The sequence below is a fragment of the Cyphellophora attinorum genome (assembly GCF_001299255.1).
Source record: "Cyphellophora attinorum strain CBS 131958 chromosome Unknown Contig26, whole genome shotgun sequence".
Taxonomy (NCBI): Eukaryota; Fungi; Ascomycota; class Eurotiomycetes; order Chaetothyriales; family Cyphellophoraceae; genus Cyphellophora; species Cyphellophora attinorum.
The window spans coordinates 188110-202153 of NW_017253254.1; the positions used below are offsets into that span (position 1 = coordinate 188110).

The 14044-nt window shown below is 54.3% G+C and overlaps 4 protein-coding genes across 4 annotated transcripts; 1 reads left to right on the forward strand and 3 right to left on the reverse strand.

Annotated features, from left to right (window-relative positions):
- Positions 1-54: 54 nt before the first annotated feature.
- Positions 55-4140, reverse strand: AB675_3651 (putative WD repeat-containing protein; the record flags this gene model as incomplete). Its single annotated transcript, XM_018143721.1, has 1 exon — positions 55-4140. One exon carries the CDS (start codon positions 4138-4140, stop codon positions 55-57), a length of 4086 nt encoding a protein of 1361 aa, XP_017997112.1.
- A 1569-nt stretch (positions 4141-5709) lies between these two features.
- Positions 5710-8865, forward strand: AB675_3652 (Heavy metal tolerance protein; the record flags this gene model as incomplete). The annotated part of the gene is made up of 1 exon (XM_018143722.1): positions 5710-8865. One exon carries the CDS (start codon positions 5710-5712, stop codon positions 8863-8865), a length of 3156 nt encoding a protein of 1051 aa, XP_017997093.1.
- A 779-nt stretch (positions 8866-9644) lies between these two features.
- Positions 9645-11733, reverse strand: AB675_3653 (3-hydroxybenzoate 6-hydroxylase 1; the record flags this gene model as incomplete). The annotated part of the gene is made up of 2 exons (XM_018143723.1): positions 9645-11588; positions 11638-11733. 2 exons carry the CDS (start codon positions 11731-11733, stop codon positions 9645-9647), a joined length of 2040 nt encoding a protein of 679 aa, XP_017996999.1.
- A 1425-nt stretch (positions 11734-13158) lies between these two features.
- On the reverse strand, positions 13159-13671 carry AB675_3654 (uncharacterized protein; the record flags this gene model as incomplete). Its single annotated transcript, XM_018143724.1, has 1 exon — positions 13159-13671. The coding sequence occupies one exon, from the start codon at positions 13669-13671 to the stop codon at positions 13159-13161; it is 513 nt and encodes a 170-aa protein (XP_017996981.1).
- Positions 13672-14044: the final 373 nt, after the last annotated feature.

Genomic DNA, 14044 nt, shown 5'->3' on the forward strand with positions numbered 1-14044 from the left:
AGGGAAGAGCCATTGTATTGACTCACTCGCTGAATTGCCATTATGGGCAACCAATCATCCCGAATTCGTTGCGTGTCCTAACCTTAACGCCTCCTCCTCCCCAGGTGCCATCAATCGTACACTCTTCCGCGACGACATCCCAAACGCACTTGTTGTGCTCCCACTGCCCGTCCCGCCACCGCTGACTCTTGCACTCGATCTTCGGCCCGCTCCGCCAGCACTGACTTTCTCATCACCGCTCTGCACCTCCCTCCCGCTATCCCGACTCGCCGCCCTCATCACCGCTCTTGCGCGGTCCACGGCGGGCGACTGGCTTGCCTTGAGGGAGTCCCTCTTGGCTGATGCAACTGTGCTTGAGCCGTGGATGAGTTGTTGTTCCTCGAAGGCGCGATGTTGTCGGTCGATGCGTTTGTCGCGTATAATTCCTGGACCGCAGTCGCAGGTGCAGCCGGGTGTTGGGCAGATACCGTGGGTGGAGGGGCGGAGAAGCCATTGGGTCATGCAGCTATGGTGGGCCGTGTGTCCGCAGGATTGGCAGGTGAGCCAGGTAGATCGATGGGTGGATGTTGGAGTTGTTGTGGCGGCGTCCAACGACGTCTCGGGCGGCTTGCTACGTGAACATAGTGGACATGGTGCCTGTGTGTTCCGGCATGCATCGCAGACTCTACGACCTGCTGTTATCTCAGTACCGCAGTTCGAGCACGCAACAGGAACAATGCTCGAGTCTTTGTCGACTGATCGCTCCGCAGGTTTCGGCTCGCTGGAGAACAAGTTCTTGTCGTAGCCCAGATCGACACATGTGCTTCGCAGGGCAGCGTAAGCAACAGTCTGCTTGATCTGCTTCAAAAACGTCAGGTGTTTGCGCAGAATCGCTTCTATGCATCTTTGAGCATATTTCGGCAGCATGAGCCGCTCGGCAAGGGACTTGGGATAAGGAGTGATGGCATTTGCACTGCTTGGTCCGAAGAAGTACGGCGCCATGTGGAGGATTAGGTGCGTCGCGAGCTGACCGCAAGCAACTCCTGAGTCCACGTCGTATGCGATCATGTGGCAGAGGAGCGGAAACGCTGACCAGGCAAAAGGTGTGCTCGGTCGGTAGGAAGCCATGTCGATAGGTCGGAAGTCTTCAAAGATGAGTCCGTCTTGTTTCAGCTCTTCGTCGGACAGATCACGGACTGAGGACGACACAGCTTTGGCACTTGCTGCCACGGGCTGCAGCGCTGGGTTAACGACATGTATCTTAGGTTTCCTTGGCGATTGAGAGCGAACGAAATGTGACATGTCGGGAGAAACAGAGATCGCAGCCACTTCCGAATAAGGCAGTGACGCTGAGTGCTCTTGTGAAGCATTGGGGACTTCAAACTCGTCAGCCTTCAGCTCAGGAGTTTCGTCCATGTTGAATTGTGGCGCATCGGATCCCATTGAAAAGTCTCGTAGCATTCTTTGCGCAGCTGGGCCGCTTGACTTCCCAGCAACGGAGGGCGATTCAGAGCTGTCCTCGCGTGATAGCCAGCTACTTTGTCGCTGCACCGAATCCGGCTCAACCTTCGATTCGGTCGATTGACCCATCAAATGCGCCTTCTGAGAGCTGCCAGTCGACGCTGAGAACATCGGAAAGCTCTCAGCCGAGTCATGCTGTGAGTTCTTCGAGTAGTCTGGATCCGGAGCCTTGGTATCGAGCGAGAATATGGGGCGGGCTTGAACTCGGTAATCACGAAGAGCATTTCGCTTCTGCTCCTGCTTCTGCGCTTGCAGATACGGCGACGCCCGAGGCACAGCTTCCCCTGGCTTCAGCGTCTGTCTGGGAGATAACAAGCCACTGTTGAGATCAGGCGACTTCACTTGCTTTGCACGAGGCTGCTCTGGCGAGGACATTGGCGAAAATGAGTCATCCACGGAATCAAGACGATTGCTATTGTGTAGAGCTTTCGATGCCGCAGCAGCTGTAGCGTGTGAGTTGAGCAGAGACGGTGGCAGAACCGGTAGATCATCGACGAGGTTGAGTGACGAGGATGAACCTTTGCTTCGATGTTGACGTGGAGTGTGCCGAGGGGAATCATTGACTGGTCGAGCTAAGGGTGTTGTAACGTTTGAGGAGCTATCGTGCTCCGTCCGTCCTGGCTCTTTCAAGCCCTTGAAGAGGTTACTGATGATCTTGTTCTCCTTAGGATCGACCTTTGTGTTGCGGTCCGCGGCAATCACCTTGGTGAAAGCCGGAGAATTTTCGGTTGTTGTAGGACGCCCTGCCTTCTGTAAAGACTGTCGTCGTGCGATCTCGAGCTTGCGCGACTCTTGGTTGCTTTTAGCCCAAGCTTCAAGCTCTGGCACGATGACTGCAGCCAGCATTCTCCACGACTGAGCCTGACGATACAACGCTGCATCATCAGAAACCTCTGCGTTGTTCATGAAGGCGTCGCGCAGTCGCGACAGAATTAGATCAGGTGAAGCTCGTCGCTCATCCTCAGTCGCAATAGGCGCGTAGTTGTTGGCTAGGAACGACGCAACGTCTTTGTTCTCCGACGCACTCGGAACACGTCCGATAGCCCCAATCTGAGTGTTCTGATGCAATATCCGCCCAGCGTGCACGGTCTTGTCCAGTTGTTGAACAGGGCGCTTCTCCGGCGGCGAGTTTGTTCTAGATGTGTCAGAGCGGAAAGACAGCTCGCGATTCTGTCGTGAGCGCATAGACGACGCGAACGACATGCGGGAGAAAGATTCCTCTTCATCCTCTTGCGGCGTCCTCTCCTTCTCACTTTGACCGCGCGGGTTCTCCTTCGACGGCCCAGAGAACATCTCTGACTGGAAACGAACAGGGATGGGAGCTCTTTCTTCCATGAACATTGCACTTTCTCCACCAGGGACCCACAGCAAGGTCGACGGTGAAACACTTTCGCTGACCTTCGGCAGCGCGTTGATATCGAATTGAGTGAAAACTCCTTCCTCACCAGCAGTCCAAACATGATCGGCTGAGGCCCAGAGAAGATCTGTAGGTGGGCGATTTGTCGTGCACAGTTCGAGCCACGGCAAGTGAGGGCGCGTCAAGTCCCAAACATGAACTCTAGGGTCGTCGTGATGGTATGTCGTGGCAATGTGGGTGGTCTGCCACGTGCCTTTGTAGTACAACTCGCTCGCAGGTCGCCAGTTTACACTTCGAACAGCTTGCGAGACTCGGAATTGAAATGCCGGCTTTTGTCGACGATTGTTGCTCTTAAAATCCCAGGTCTTGACATACTTGTCAAAGCCGCCGGTGACGACATGTCGACCGTCAGGATGCCAGTCTAACGAGTAGCAGCCCTTGTCATGAGCATGTATGCTGACTTTCGGGGCTAGATGGCTCCTGATGTCCCAGTTCTGGACGAGCCCTCCGTCAGCGCATACAGCAAAATCGAAGTCATTGCCATCTTTGGGCGACCAACAGACGTGACGAACCCCATTCCGGACGTCAAATCGCGATTTCGCCTTGCCTGCTCGAGGATCCCGAATGTCCCACAGTTTGACAGTTTGATCCTGACTCGCAGATAGCAATAGACGACCAGCGAAGGGGTCTATGTCTATCTTATTGACTTGTGCAGTGTGCTCGTGCATCCAAGCAAGCTCGAGCCGTGACCCTGCAGCATCCACATCGTAGAGAGCGATTCGACCATTGGCCGCGGCTGTTGCTATGATATTCGGAAAAAGGCTGCCAGTAGACCACTTCACATCTCTTGCGGGCAGGTAGTCGCGTCTGCGCTTTGCCGAGTCTCCATCTGTCGAGGCATATCTCGAGTGGAATGACAGAATCGATGCGCGCAGGTTGATGTCCTCGCTAGCCTTCCCGTCCGCCACACGCACCGTCTTCAGGATGTCCTTGCCGGCTAGTACTGCATGTGTCTTGCCTCTGTTTATGTCGATGGCGGCGATGGGTATGCCTGTCCGGTGTTGGACCGTAGATCTTGCGACTTCTGAGCCATGGCTTGGACGCGCGACCGGCCTGGTCGGCGGCAGAGGGCGGTCGGAAAGGTGGTCGGTGGCACTGCGCGCAGGCTTTGCGAGGCCGCTGAGTGGTGCGATGAAGCGTTGCAATTGACTCAAGCGAGACGGCGGCAATGGCGGTGGTGGAGGAGGGTGGTCTAGTTGAGGTGCTGTAGGAGAGGCCGACATTGGCCCCTACATAGAATGTCGTCTACCGAACATTCCATGCTTCTACCGCCGATGCTCTGACTGTATCGGTCGTGAGCATCGCGATCCGTCAGACTCGTGATGAAGCGTTGACGCAACTCGTACTCTGCTTACTGCGTTGCCGAGAGCTCGCTCGCGAGGCGATCGATAGACGATTGGCACGCGGAGACTTGCGTGGGAGCAGCTCAACGTGTTTGCTGCACTCGATGCAAGCTGCAGACTTTAGATCACTCGGGAGAGCTTCGCGGATGCAGAGAAGCAAGCAGCATCACATAAATCCTTGGAGGGATGTCTGCTTGTGGGGGTGCGTGGGCCTATAGGCTCGCATGGGGGCCATGCTCCGGACAAGCGCCACCAAAGACCTCGCCCCAATTAGGCGACAAGGCACCTGAACCTCCCTCTATTGGCACAGTGTCGATGCACCCAAGAACCCACACATGTACCTAAGTCACTGCCGGGCATATATTGAAAGGCTAGTCTCGCCTGGCATTACTGGCGATGATATCGACATCATCCACACAAGGCGGTGAAGGTTGGGTCTCAGCATCGAGTATGCACGACAAGTGTCAGGCCGTTAGAGGTGCAGTCCTCGTGAAGGGCTTTCTGGAAGTTCGCTGAATGGACGCTACCATCCTTCGCTTATAAGCCGATGACAGAGGCGACTAATGACATACGAATAGTTGTGATGTAGGATACTCATGCTGCGATGCTGTGTTTGCTGCTGAAATACTGTTGAACCTTCTTCATTACTGCTGTCAACATATCATGCAGTAGATGTCCGAGTACCACGCTGTCAGACCGAAGCCGTGTCCCACAGAAGACGGTACATCAAGCAGCAGCCCTCGAGTCGCTCCTGCCCTATATCAAATCCACCTCACCAGTCGAAATTGCAAGACAGTAACCACCTACTCGATCACTATCATCTCTCGTTGCCAATTGTACTATTGCTATCATCAATACGGCCGGCCATATCCATAACCGAGGCCTGGGTACTACTAGCAGATTTCTCTGAGGACCATCACCTGCTCCACGCGAAGTCTGTCTCGAACTCAAGTGCATCACAAGACTCAATCTCAGTGCTTGTCAACGACTTCGCCTCCCGCTTTCAGCTGGCCTCGAGTCGACTCCTCCTCTTTCGGGGTCTTGCCATCGCCACGGTTTGCCTCCTCTGCGACACAAGAGGTGTCACTACTAGGCATCCGAAGGTTGTCGTCACGTTTTGCTTTGTCAAAACCATGTTTGAACATTGTACATTTTATTCTTTGCAAGCAAACTAAAGTCACGGTCGTTATCATCAACAACTTATCACCTCCCGAATAGCTGGACTTGAGCCTCCACCTTACCGAACCACCCCCGATCGAGTCCACGACGTCTGAGTCTTTCGGCCCAGACCAAAATACCCCAATCCGATCTGCGAGCTGCCCGCCACAGTCAGCTGACTTAGCACTCGCCGCATCTGCGAGACCCTGGTCAATATTTTGAAATAGTCTTGACTTCATGTTCGATTGCTAAGGAGGGTCTCGACAGTCACTCGTTATCATCATCGTCGAGATGGGTGGCAGCTCGCCGCTGCCGATGGACATAGCTATGGACACTAGCTATCGAATAATGAACTGGTCGAGGAAACTTTATCCAGCAATTCTCTTGGTGCTGTTCATTGCCGGATTCGTGACGTACGGCATTGTCAATGCACCCGACGACAGTAGCAATGTGCAGATTCATTCTATGAAAGGACCAGGAGGACGACCATTGCCTCAACGACGGAAGTCTGCCAACCAGGTCAAGCAAGCAGCGGCTGTCAAGGATTTCTCATCGGCGGCAAAGATATCGTTCAAGCTGCTTCAGACCGTGGTAGTCTCCACCTTTGTCGCGAATGGCGTCTTCATACTACTCCAATGCCTGGCGGAGCGAGAGAAACGGTGGTGGCCTGGCGAGGCATCCATCATCTACGTGGTTGGATCCTTTTTCGTCTGGTCGATAGTGCTGATCAGTCTCCACGAGACAAAGCCGTCGCCAACGATTGTTTTTCTGTTGGTGTGGCTGATTTCCTTACCGCTGGAGCTGTTGATTCTCGGAAGCAGCCTGAAGATCTACAGCGTTCCCCACCACGAGCCGACTGTAGGAGATCAACGGGGAGGGCCGCTGCGTGACAAGATAACGCCATGGGAAGCGATCGAGGTCATTGTTGGATTCATTCGTATTGGTGGACTGCTTGGCATGTCAATTCTCTACATCATCTTCAGCTTAACGTCGAATAAGACAGGCGATAGCGACGGCTCATCTTCCGAGACTGCGCCACTCCTGAATGGCGGCAGTGACTCGGCTCACACGCACACTAACGGCAACGCCTACGGCACACCCCAGGCTCAGGAATCTAAGGAACACCAAGCTGGATGGGCAAAGTCAGCCGACCCTCCCACGGTGACCTGGTACCAGTATCTACGTGGCTTTGCAACGCTGTTACCATATCTGTGGCCTAAGAAGTCTCTCAAACTCCAAGCACTTGCTGCAGGATGTTTTCTGATCATGATATCTCAGCGCGTCATCAATGTATTCGTACCAATTATGACAGAGCGCATCACCGACGCACTCTCCGGCGAGGATGGACAAGGCGTACGTGCTCCTTGGCTTTACATCGCCCTCTACGTCGTTTTCAGGTGGTTACAAGGTGGTCAGGGCATCCTTTCTGCGGCGAGGACCATCATGTGGATACCTGTCGAACAGTACTCCTACCGAGCCATTTCGACTACAGCTTTCGAACACGTTCACGGCCTCTCTGCGGAGTTTCATACGGGCAAGCGCACCGGCGAGCTCATATCGGCCCTCAACAAAGGCACTTCCATCAATAGCTTTCTGGAACTCGTCACCTTCAGTGTTGGACCAATGATCTTCGATCTGGTCGTCGCTATCGTCTACCTCACTCTCACATTTGACATCTATTTGGGCCTCGTCGTTGCTATCACTACTGTCGCTTACATCTACGTTACCATCCGACTTGCCTCGTGGCGGGTCAAGCTGCGAAGAGAATATGTCGCCAAGGACCGAGAAATGGAAGCAGTAAAGAACGACTCGCTTCACTCGTGGGATACGGTGAAGTACTTCAATGCTGAGGCTTACGAGTTCGAGCGTTACAGGGTGTCGATAAAAGAGATGCAAGGCTGCGAGTACTATGTGCAACTTACATTATCGTTTATGAACACCATCCAGGGAGCACTATTCCTGTTTGCGTTACTGATTGCCTGCTTCATTGAAGCATACCAAGTGGCGGAAGGCAGCCAGACCGTTGGTCGATTTGTCTTGCTCATCACCTACATGTCACAGCTGCAACAGCCGCTGAACTACTTCGGCTCATACTATCGGACTGTCCAGAACAACCTCATCAACGCAGAGCGCATGCTGGAGCTCTTCAAAGAACAGCCGATTGTCACGGACAAGGCCACGGCTACACCGATGGAGAAGTGCAAGGGAGAGTTGTCGTTCGATAAGGTCACGTTCTCCTATGACGGCAGGCGCGACGCGGTGGCGAACCTATCCTTTCACTGCCCAGCAGGCACAACGACCGCCCTTGTTGGCGAGTCCGGCGGAGGCAAATCAACGGTCATGCGCCTTCTCTACCGCTACTACAATCCGAGTTCAGGAAGTCTTTCTGTGGACGGTCTTAATGTTGAGGATGTGACCATTGACAGTCTCCGCAGACACATTGGCGTCGTGCCTCAGGATTGCAATATGTTCAACGAGTCCCTCATGTACAACCTCAAATACGCGAATCAGGACGCAACAGATGAGGAAATCTTCAAAGCCTGCAAGGCAGCCTCGATTCACGACCGCATCATGGCATTTCCCGACGGCTACGCCACGAAGGTTGGCGAGCGCGGTGTGCGGCTTTCCGGAGGCGAGCGTCAACGAGTAGCTATCGCTCGCACCTTCCTCAAGAATCCGAGAATCACATTACTCGACGAAGCCACCGCTGCACTCGACACTGATACCGAAGAAAAGATTCAAGAAAGCTTCGCTCAGCTAGCGGAAGGCAGAACCATGCTCATTATTGCCCATCGGTTGTCCACCATTATCAACGCCGACCAGATCCTTGTTCTGCACAACGGCAGTGTCGTCGAACGGGGCACCCACGATGAGCTCCTCGCCACTCCCGGCGGTCGCTACGCTAGCATGTGGCGCAAGCAGAGTAGAGCTCAGAAGGCGAAGGAAGAGGCAGAGCAGCTCCATAACCAGGCGCGGCGGAAAATCGAAGAAGCCGAAGCTGAAAGTGCCAGTGTCAGCGAGGACGAGTCGGACATGCACGCCGGCGCCAGTAGGAGAACAGCGGCGAGTCGGAACAGCAGCAGACCAGGCAGCAGTCGCGGCCAACGAGCTCCCGGACAGAAGTACGGACACAAGAAAGTCAACTTCAGCCAGAGCAGCCTGGCGAGAGGTGTATGGAACGCAACCGAGGGCGATGTCGAAGCACAGTCGGAGAACGACAGTGATCCTGCATCGACGCAGGCATTGGCGCCCGTAAATGGCAACATCCCCAATGGGCAGCAGGATCGATCCGGTGCTTCGTCGCCGGGACGTACACCACAACCTCCAGCGGAGAGGTCGGAAGAGGAGAAGAGGCGGCGAGAGGAGATGCGTCGTGCATACCAAGCTAATCAGACTGACGAAGGCGGAAGTAAGTGGCTTGGGGGAATGCCGCCAGGCCATCCTTAGGCGGATTTCTGGAAAGGCATCAACCGTACCTTTACACCCCTCTGGATCCCGTGCATGAGATCTCAGGAGATTCACCATCGACTCCCGTACTAGCATCATCCGAGATCGACGTTCCTCCACTCGAACACCACAACTTCTGCAACTCTACCATTCCCTCTTCATCATTCATTCGGATTGTCATTTCTCAACTTCAAGCAGGCGGCAGGCATACGGCGTTTACAGTCCATTCCTGTCCTTTCGCAGAATCACTTTGTGGGTGGCGGTGATATGATTTATGCAGCAAAAGCACCCAGAATGTCGACTTTGGCTATGGTCAAGTCAGATACTTTTTCGGGAAAGATGAGGAGCCGCATAGGCATTTTGTCGCGAGAAGAAGGAAAACGATGAGATGCTGGAAGGGTCTTTCGAGCGGCAAATCTTCTGAAGGGGAAAGCAAAATTGAAAAGTATTTGCTGGTGATTGATATCAGTCAATCACTGACTTCGTAAGCGAGATTCATAATAGCAGAAATGCGCGGCGCAAGCCATTGGAAGCAGTCGGCCCATTCAATCAATCATTCATCAAGTCTAGCTAGCTGTGCAAGAAGCTCCATTCACTGGCACGTAGATTCCAACCAGTGTGCCCGTTCCACGACCAATAAAGCCCATGTTAGAAGAATTCCTCCACGTTGATTCAAACCGCCCCCAACCCGTGCTTATATGAATAAAGCTCCCTTCCCACAGTAAGCAAGCGTCGCAGAGAAGCTGAATAGAAACCAGAACCAATCTCCCCATCGCGGATCAACGTCTAATGCGCCTAAGCAGCGGCCACACTCCAGTCGCCGTCGCTGTGGTGCCAGCGTCTGCCTTCTTTCCATCATGCACGGCACCATCGTTCTCTTGGTCGCGATCAGACTTGACCTCCTTCACAGTAACGAGCGAGCCGCCGCTGAAGACGCCGGCGAATTTGCTTTTCAGGTTCTCGAAGGACTTGAGTTTCTTCGGCTTGGCTGGACGGTTGTTGGTACTGGAGATTTGCTTCTGAGACTGCATCTGGGGTTGAGGTTGGGCTGGTGTCTTCATGCGTTCTGGCGAAGGTGGCGTGGGCAGGGAGAAGTTCTGGTGAGTCGAATATCGTTGTTGAGGCTTCGGCGGCAGCGACGGCGGGGTCGAGCTTTGCGTGCTGTTGGCGGACTGAAGGTTTTTGGTGGCGAGTTCGAGGGCTTTCTGCGCGGTAGCGAGAGTCTGCTGCATCTGTGTGAGGGCAGTTTGGGCCTTGACAACAGCGGCATGAGCTTCTTGTACGGCTCGGGAGGCGTCTAGGACGTCAGATTGAGTTTGTTGAGCTGGCTGCTGTGGTTTGGTTAGTACTTGTGTTGGCGCAGAGGAGCTGTTGCGCGCGGAAATTGAGGGATCGATTGGAACTGGGGTGATGACTGGAGCAAGTAGAGCAACTACTGGGGTGGAAGAGGCGACTGACGTTGGTGCAGGTTCTGTCTCCGACGCCGCCTTCTCTGTGCCATTGCTCAAAGGGTGCTCCGCAAGGAACTTCTCGGCCTCCTTACGAACATCGTAGCCGAAGAAGAACTGGCAGATGCCCGGGCTGTGCGGGACAGAACCGGTGGGAGGGAGGGGCCCGTCGTAGTACTGCCGGATCACGCCTTCCTGTTTCTTGTAGTTCTCCATTGCTTGCGGGCCCGGGATGACGGGCTCGGTGAGAATCTGTGTGGCGGAGACGCGGCCGAGGCGGAATTTCTCGAATTGTTGGAGGCGTTGGAGGAGGAGTGCGGAGGGGGCGGAGTCGACGCCTGATGAAGCGGGGAGGTTGTCGAGGAAGAGCTCCAGTGCGGCGGCGTCTTCGATTGAGGACGAGACGCCCTGGGCGTGGGTTAGGAGCATGGGGTGGCAGGCGTCGCCGATCAGGACGGTCTTGCCGCGTGTCATTTTCTTGAGGGGTTGGCGCTTCATTTGGGTGTACACTTTGACTTCGGGGGCCTTGAGGAAGGCTTTTTTCACGTGTGGGTGGAAGCCGTCTAGGACTCTTTCGAGGTCCTCGTGGGTTGCGGGGTAGTTCCAGTCCTTGATAACTTCTTGCTCGCTGGTGCCGTGGGTGGCTAGGGATCGGCAGACGGCGAGGACGTTGAGGATCTTGTTGTCGCGGCAGGGGTAGGTGACGACCATGACGCCCTTTGCTGGTAGAGCGGGAGCCCAGAACCCGGGGGGTTGATTTTCAAAGAGGCCTTTGGTTTCTTCGTCGGCCATGATGTCCTCCATTGGGATCAGGCAGCGGTATGCGGTCTGGCCAGATCGCTGCATGGGGACTTCTACGCCGGTGACTTTGACGTTGATCTGATCGTGTTGGCCGTCGGCGACGACGACGAGATCCTTCTGGAACTTCTGGCCGTCTTTGATTGAGATCGTTCCGGATTCGATGTCTACGTCTACCACTTGGTGACCAAGCCGGATGATGGCGCCTTCTGCTTCAGCAAGTTCCCGGAGCGTCCGGTGCATGTCCACACGGTGGTAAAACAGCCAGCGAGTGCCGAACTTCTCCTTGACGTCCGCGAAGGAGAGAGTTGGCGCCATGGGTTCAAGCGTGTCGCCTTTCGGTCGTCTGACCTGGATGTTGTCGATTCCTCCGGCCTTCACGCTGTCGAAGCCCCAGTGGTTGAGGATGCGTCCGCCATTGGGAGGTATTGACACTGCTGCGCCTGCTTCATTTTTGAACTGCGACCTCTCGAAGACCTAAGCACAGTCAACCTAATGATCTGCTTAGATGTTCGTCTTTGCTCACTTCTACATCGTGGCCGATTTTGCGTAGTGCTATGGCAGCCGACAGCCCGGCTACACCTGCGCCGACAATACCGATTTGTAGCGAAGCTCCGGGCATTCTGACTGACGATTGTCGCTGTTGTTGGCGTGTAAGATGTTGTCTGCCGACAATGCTACTGGTGTACTGTTACAACGAAAACAGAGGTCACAACAACCTCAACGACAATGACCCTTTTCTGTACGGTCCGTGGACTGAAACAGTATAGCTCATTATTGACAAGCACCCACATGCTCTTTTTATAAATTGTCGATAGATTAGCCACATTCAGGGGCCTAGGCCAAGGTTCTGGGCCAGGCGTCCAGGCGCCAATAGGACGGGCCGACGGCTGAGTTTATTGTACGCGTCCTACATTTTTCGGTACGTGGCTGTCGTCTTGATGTTGACGGTGGTGAGCTGAGCAACGCATATACACTGTCTGGCATCCGGCAGGTACATGGCTGTTGGTCACAATAATCGACACGAAACTGTGAGTCTGTAGTCCCTCTAGAGACAACGTCCACGACGCTTCAAAGCACCCGTTTGAATTAGCGTTCGGACTGGCATTCATAAGGGATTCTTGGTCCTGCAGGCTTGAGCCGTGTGCAGACCTCCGATCCTCTTCAGCCCTTCCATCATCTCGATTGATGAGGACTGAGTTCATGGCTCATCACAGAGATGACATTGCAAGAAGATTTGGAGATCAGCAGTTGCGCAGTGCCACGAGGTCAATGCTTTCAACCCGACTGTATGGTCGTCTCCATTTCCGCATGGCTGGATTCATTGTCCGCGCCGCGATCCTGGATCGACCAGTTCTACATCTGCTCATGATGACCGGTTTCGGAGGAGATAATATTCTTGAAATATGCATAAATGCAGTGCTCTTGTCTCGCTGCTACTGCCCATGGCAGTCACTGCGAATATGCCTACTTGCTAGAATCGGACATCCTTCGGACTCTTCAGGCACCAGGCCAATCGAAATGCCGAGAAAGCCAAGCCACAGTTCCGGACTTCTGTACAGACTTCTGTGCATATCCGTGTGTCTTACTACATGGAGGATGCACCTGTAGGCTGCAACAATGTCTCTTGCATGTGTACTCAGGCCTGGTGAGTAGGCGAAAATTCAACGCGAGAGTCGTGTCCAGAGGCCAGTGTCGACTGAGTGATGTACCACCTGCATAAATATGCCCAGATGTGGTTGGTCAACCGGCGTGACTGAGTGATCGACTCCTTCCCCGTGTCGAAAGTACTTCATGGTGGTTGCTGCTACAAGACTCATGGTCACGCTCACAGGGCATGGCCTCGATCATCTCCTCCATATAGAGTCATTGCGCAATGTTACCTCAAGTCCCCAGAATCAAGCCTGACACACCGATATTGGCAGAATCAAGTGACTGATACAATCAGTCGTGTAAGCTTTCCATACAATCCCCAGAGCCGAGCTCTGTCCTCCAAAAACCAAAAACACCAACCGGAGTGCTCTTCACCGGCCATGCTGACCAAAGGTCAGTGCTTCGTCCCCGGCAGCGTCGCCTGTGCTTCAGCCCCTGGCAACCCAGGCGGCGGACCCTTCATTCTCCTCTCAACACCCTCTCTCCCTTTCCACCCCTCTAGCTCCTCTTCCACACCCGTCCTGTTGCTGCCACTACCATCGCCTCTTCCCTGCAATCCGTTGTCATTGACCTGCCCTCCACTGGCCCTGTATAACTCTCCCATTCGAGTTCCCTCAACCCTCTCAAGCATTCCATGCCTTCGCAGACTCTCCCTTCGCATGTCTAGTTGTCCACCGTCGGCGGCGCGATGTAATGCGGCATTTCGTTTGGCGGCGTTGATCGAGGAGACAGAGTAGGTGTATAAGATTATGGCCATCGTGAAGGCGGCTAGCGGGGCCGCGACTGTACGTGGCGTGAATGTGCCTAGGAACCGTGATCGTTTCCGAGGAGGTGGAAGTTGAGATTTGGGGGTTGTGTGGGATTTGGGTGGTGTCCAAGCAGGCAAAGGAGCGTTCGACTGGGGCATGCTGGCGGTAGTGAAGAGGTGGCGGGCAGAGGCGCCTTTGGCAGGTCGTAGTGTAAGACCGAAGACAGGAAGCCTTCGCTGCCGGCTTGTTTGTGGCCGAATCTGGGGTCCTTTAGAATTATGTGCTCGTCACCAGCGAGCACTGCAGAAGGAGGGCTATCTCGAAAAGTCCACTGAATCTTGCAGTTGTTCACTGACATCCGCACTTCTTACTTCCGTGGTGACTGCGTCGATTTGTTGATGCAAAATCCTAGACCCGACCCGAATAACTACAATGGTGTGGTGGAAATGCGATGAGGCTCATGTAGGAGCACGAGGTATATGAGGCAGGCGAGATTTGATTGGCCAACCGACACCTGATGTCATGCGGGTA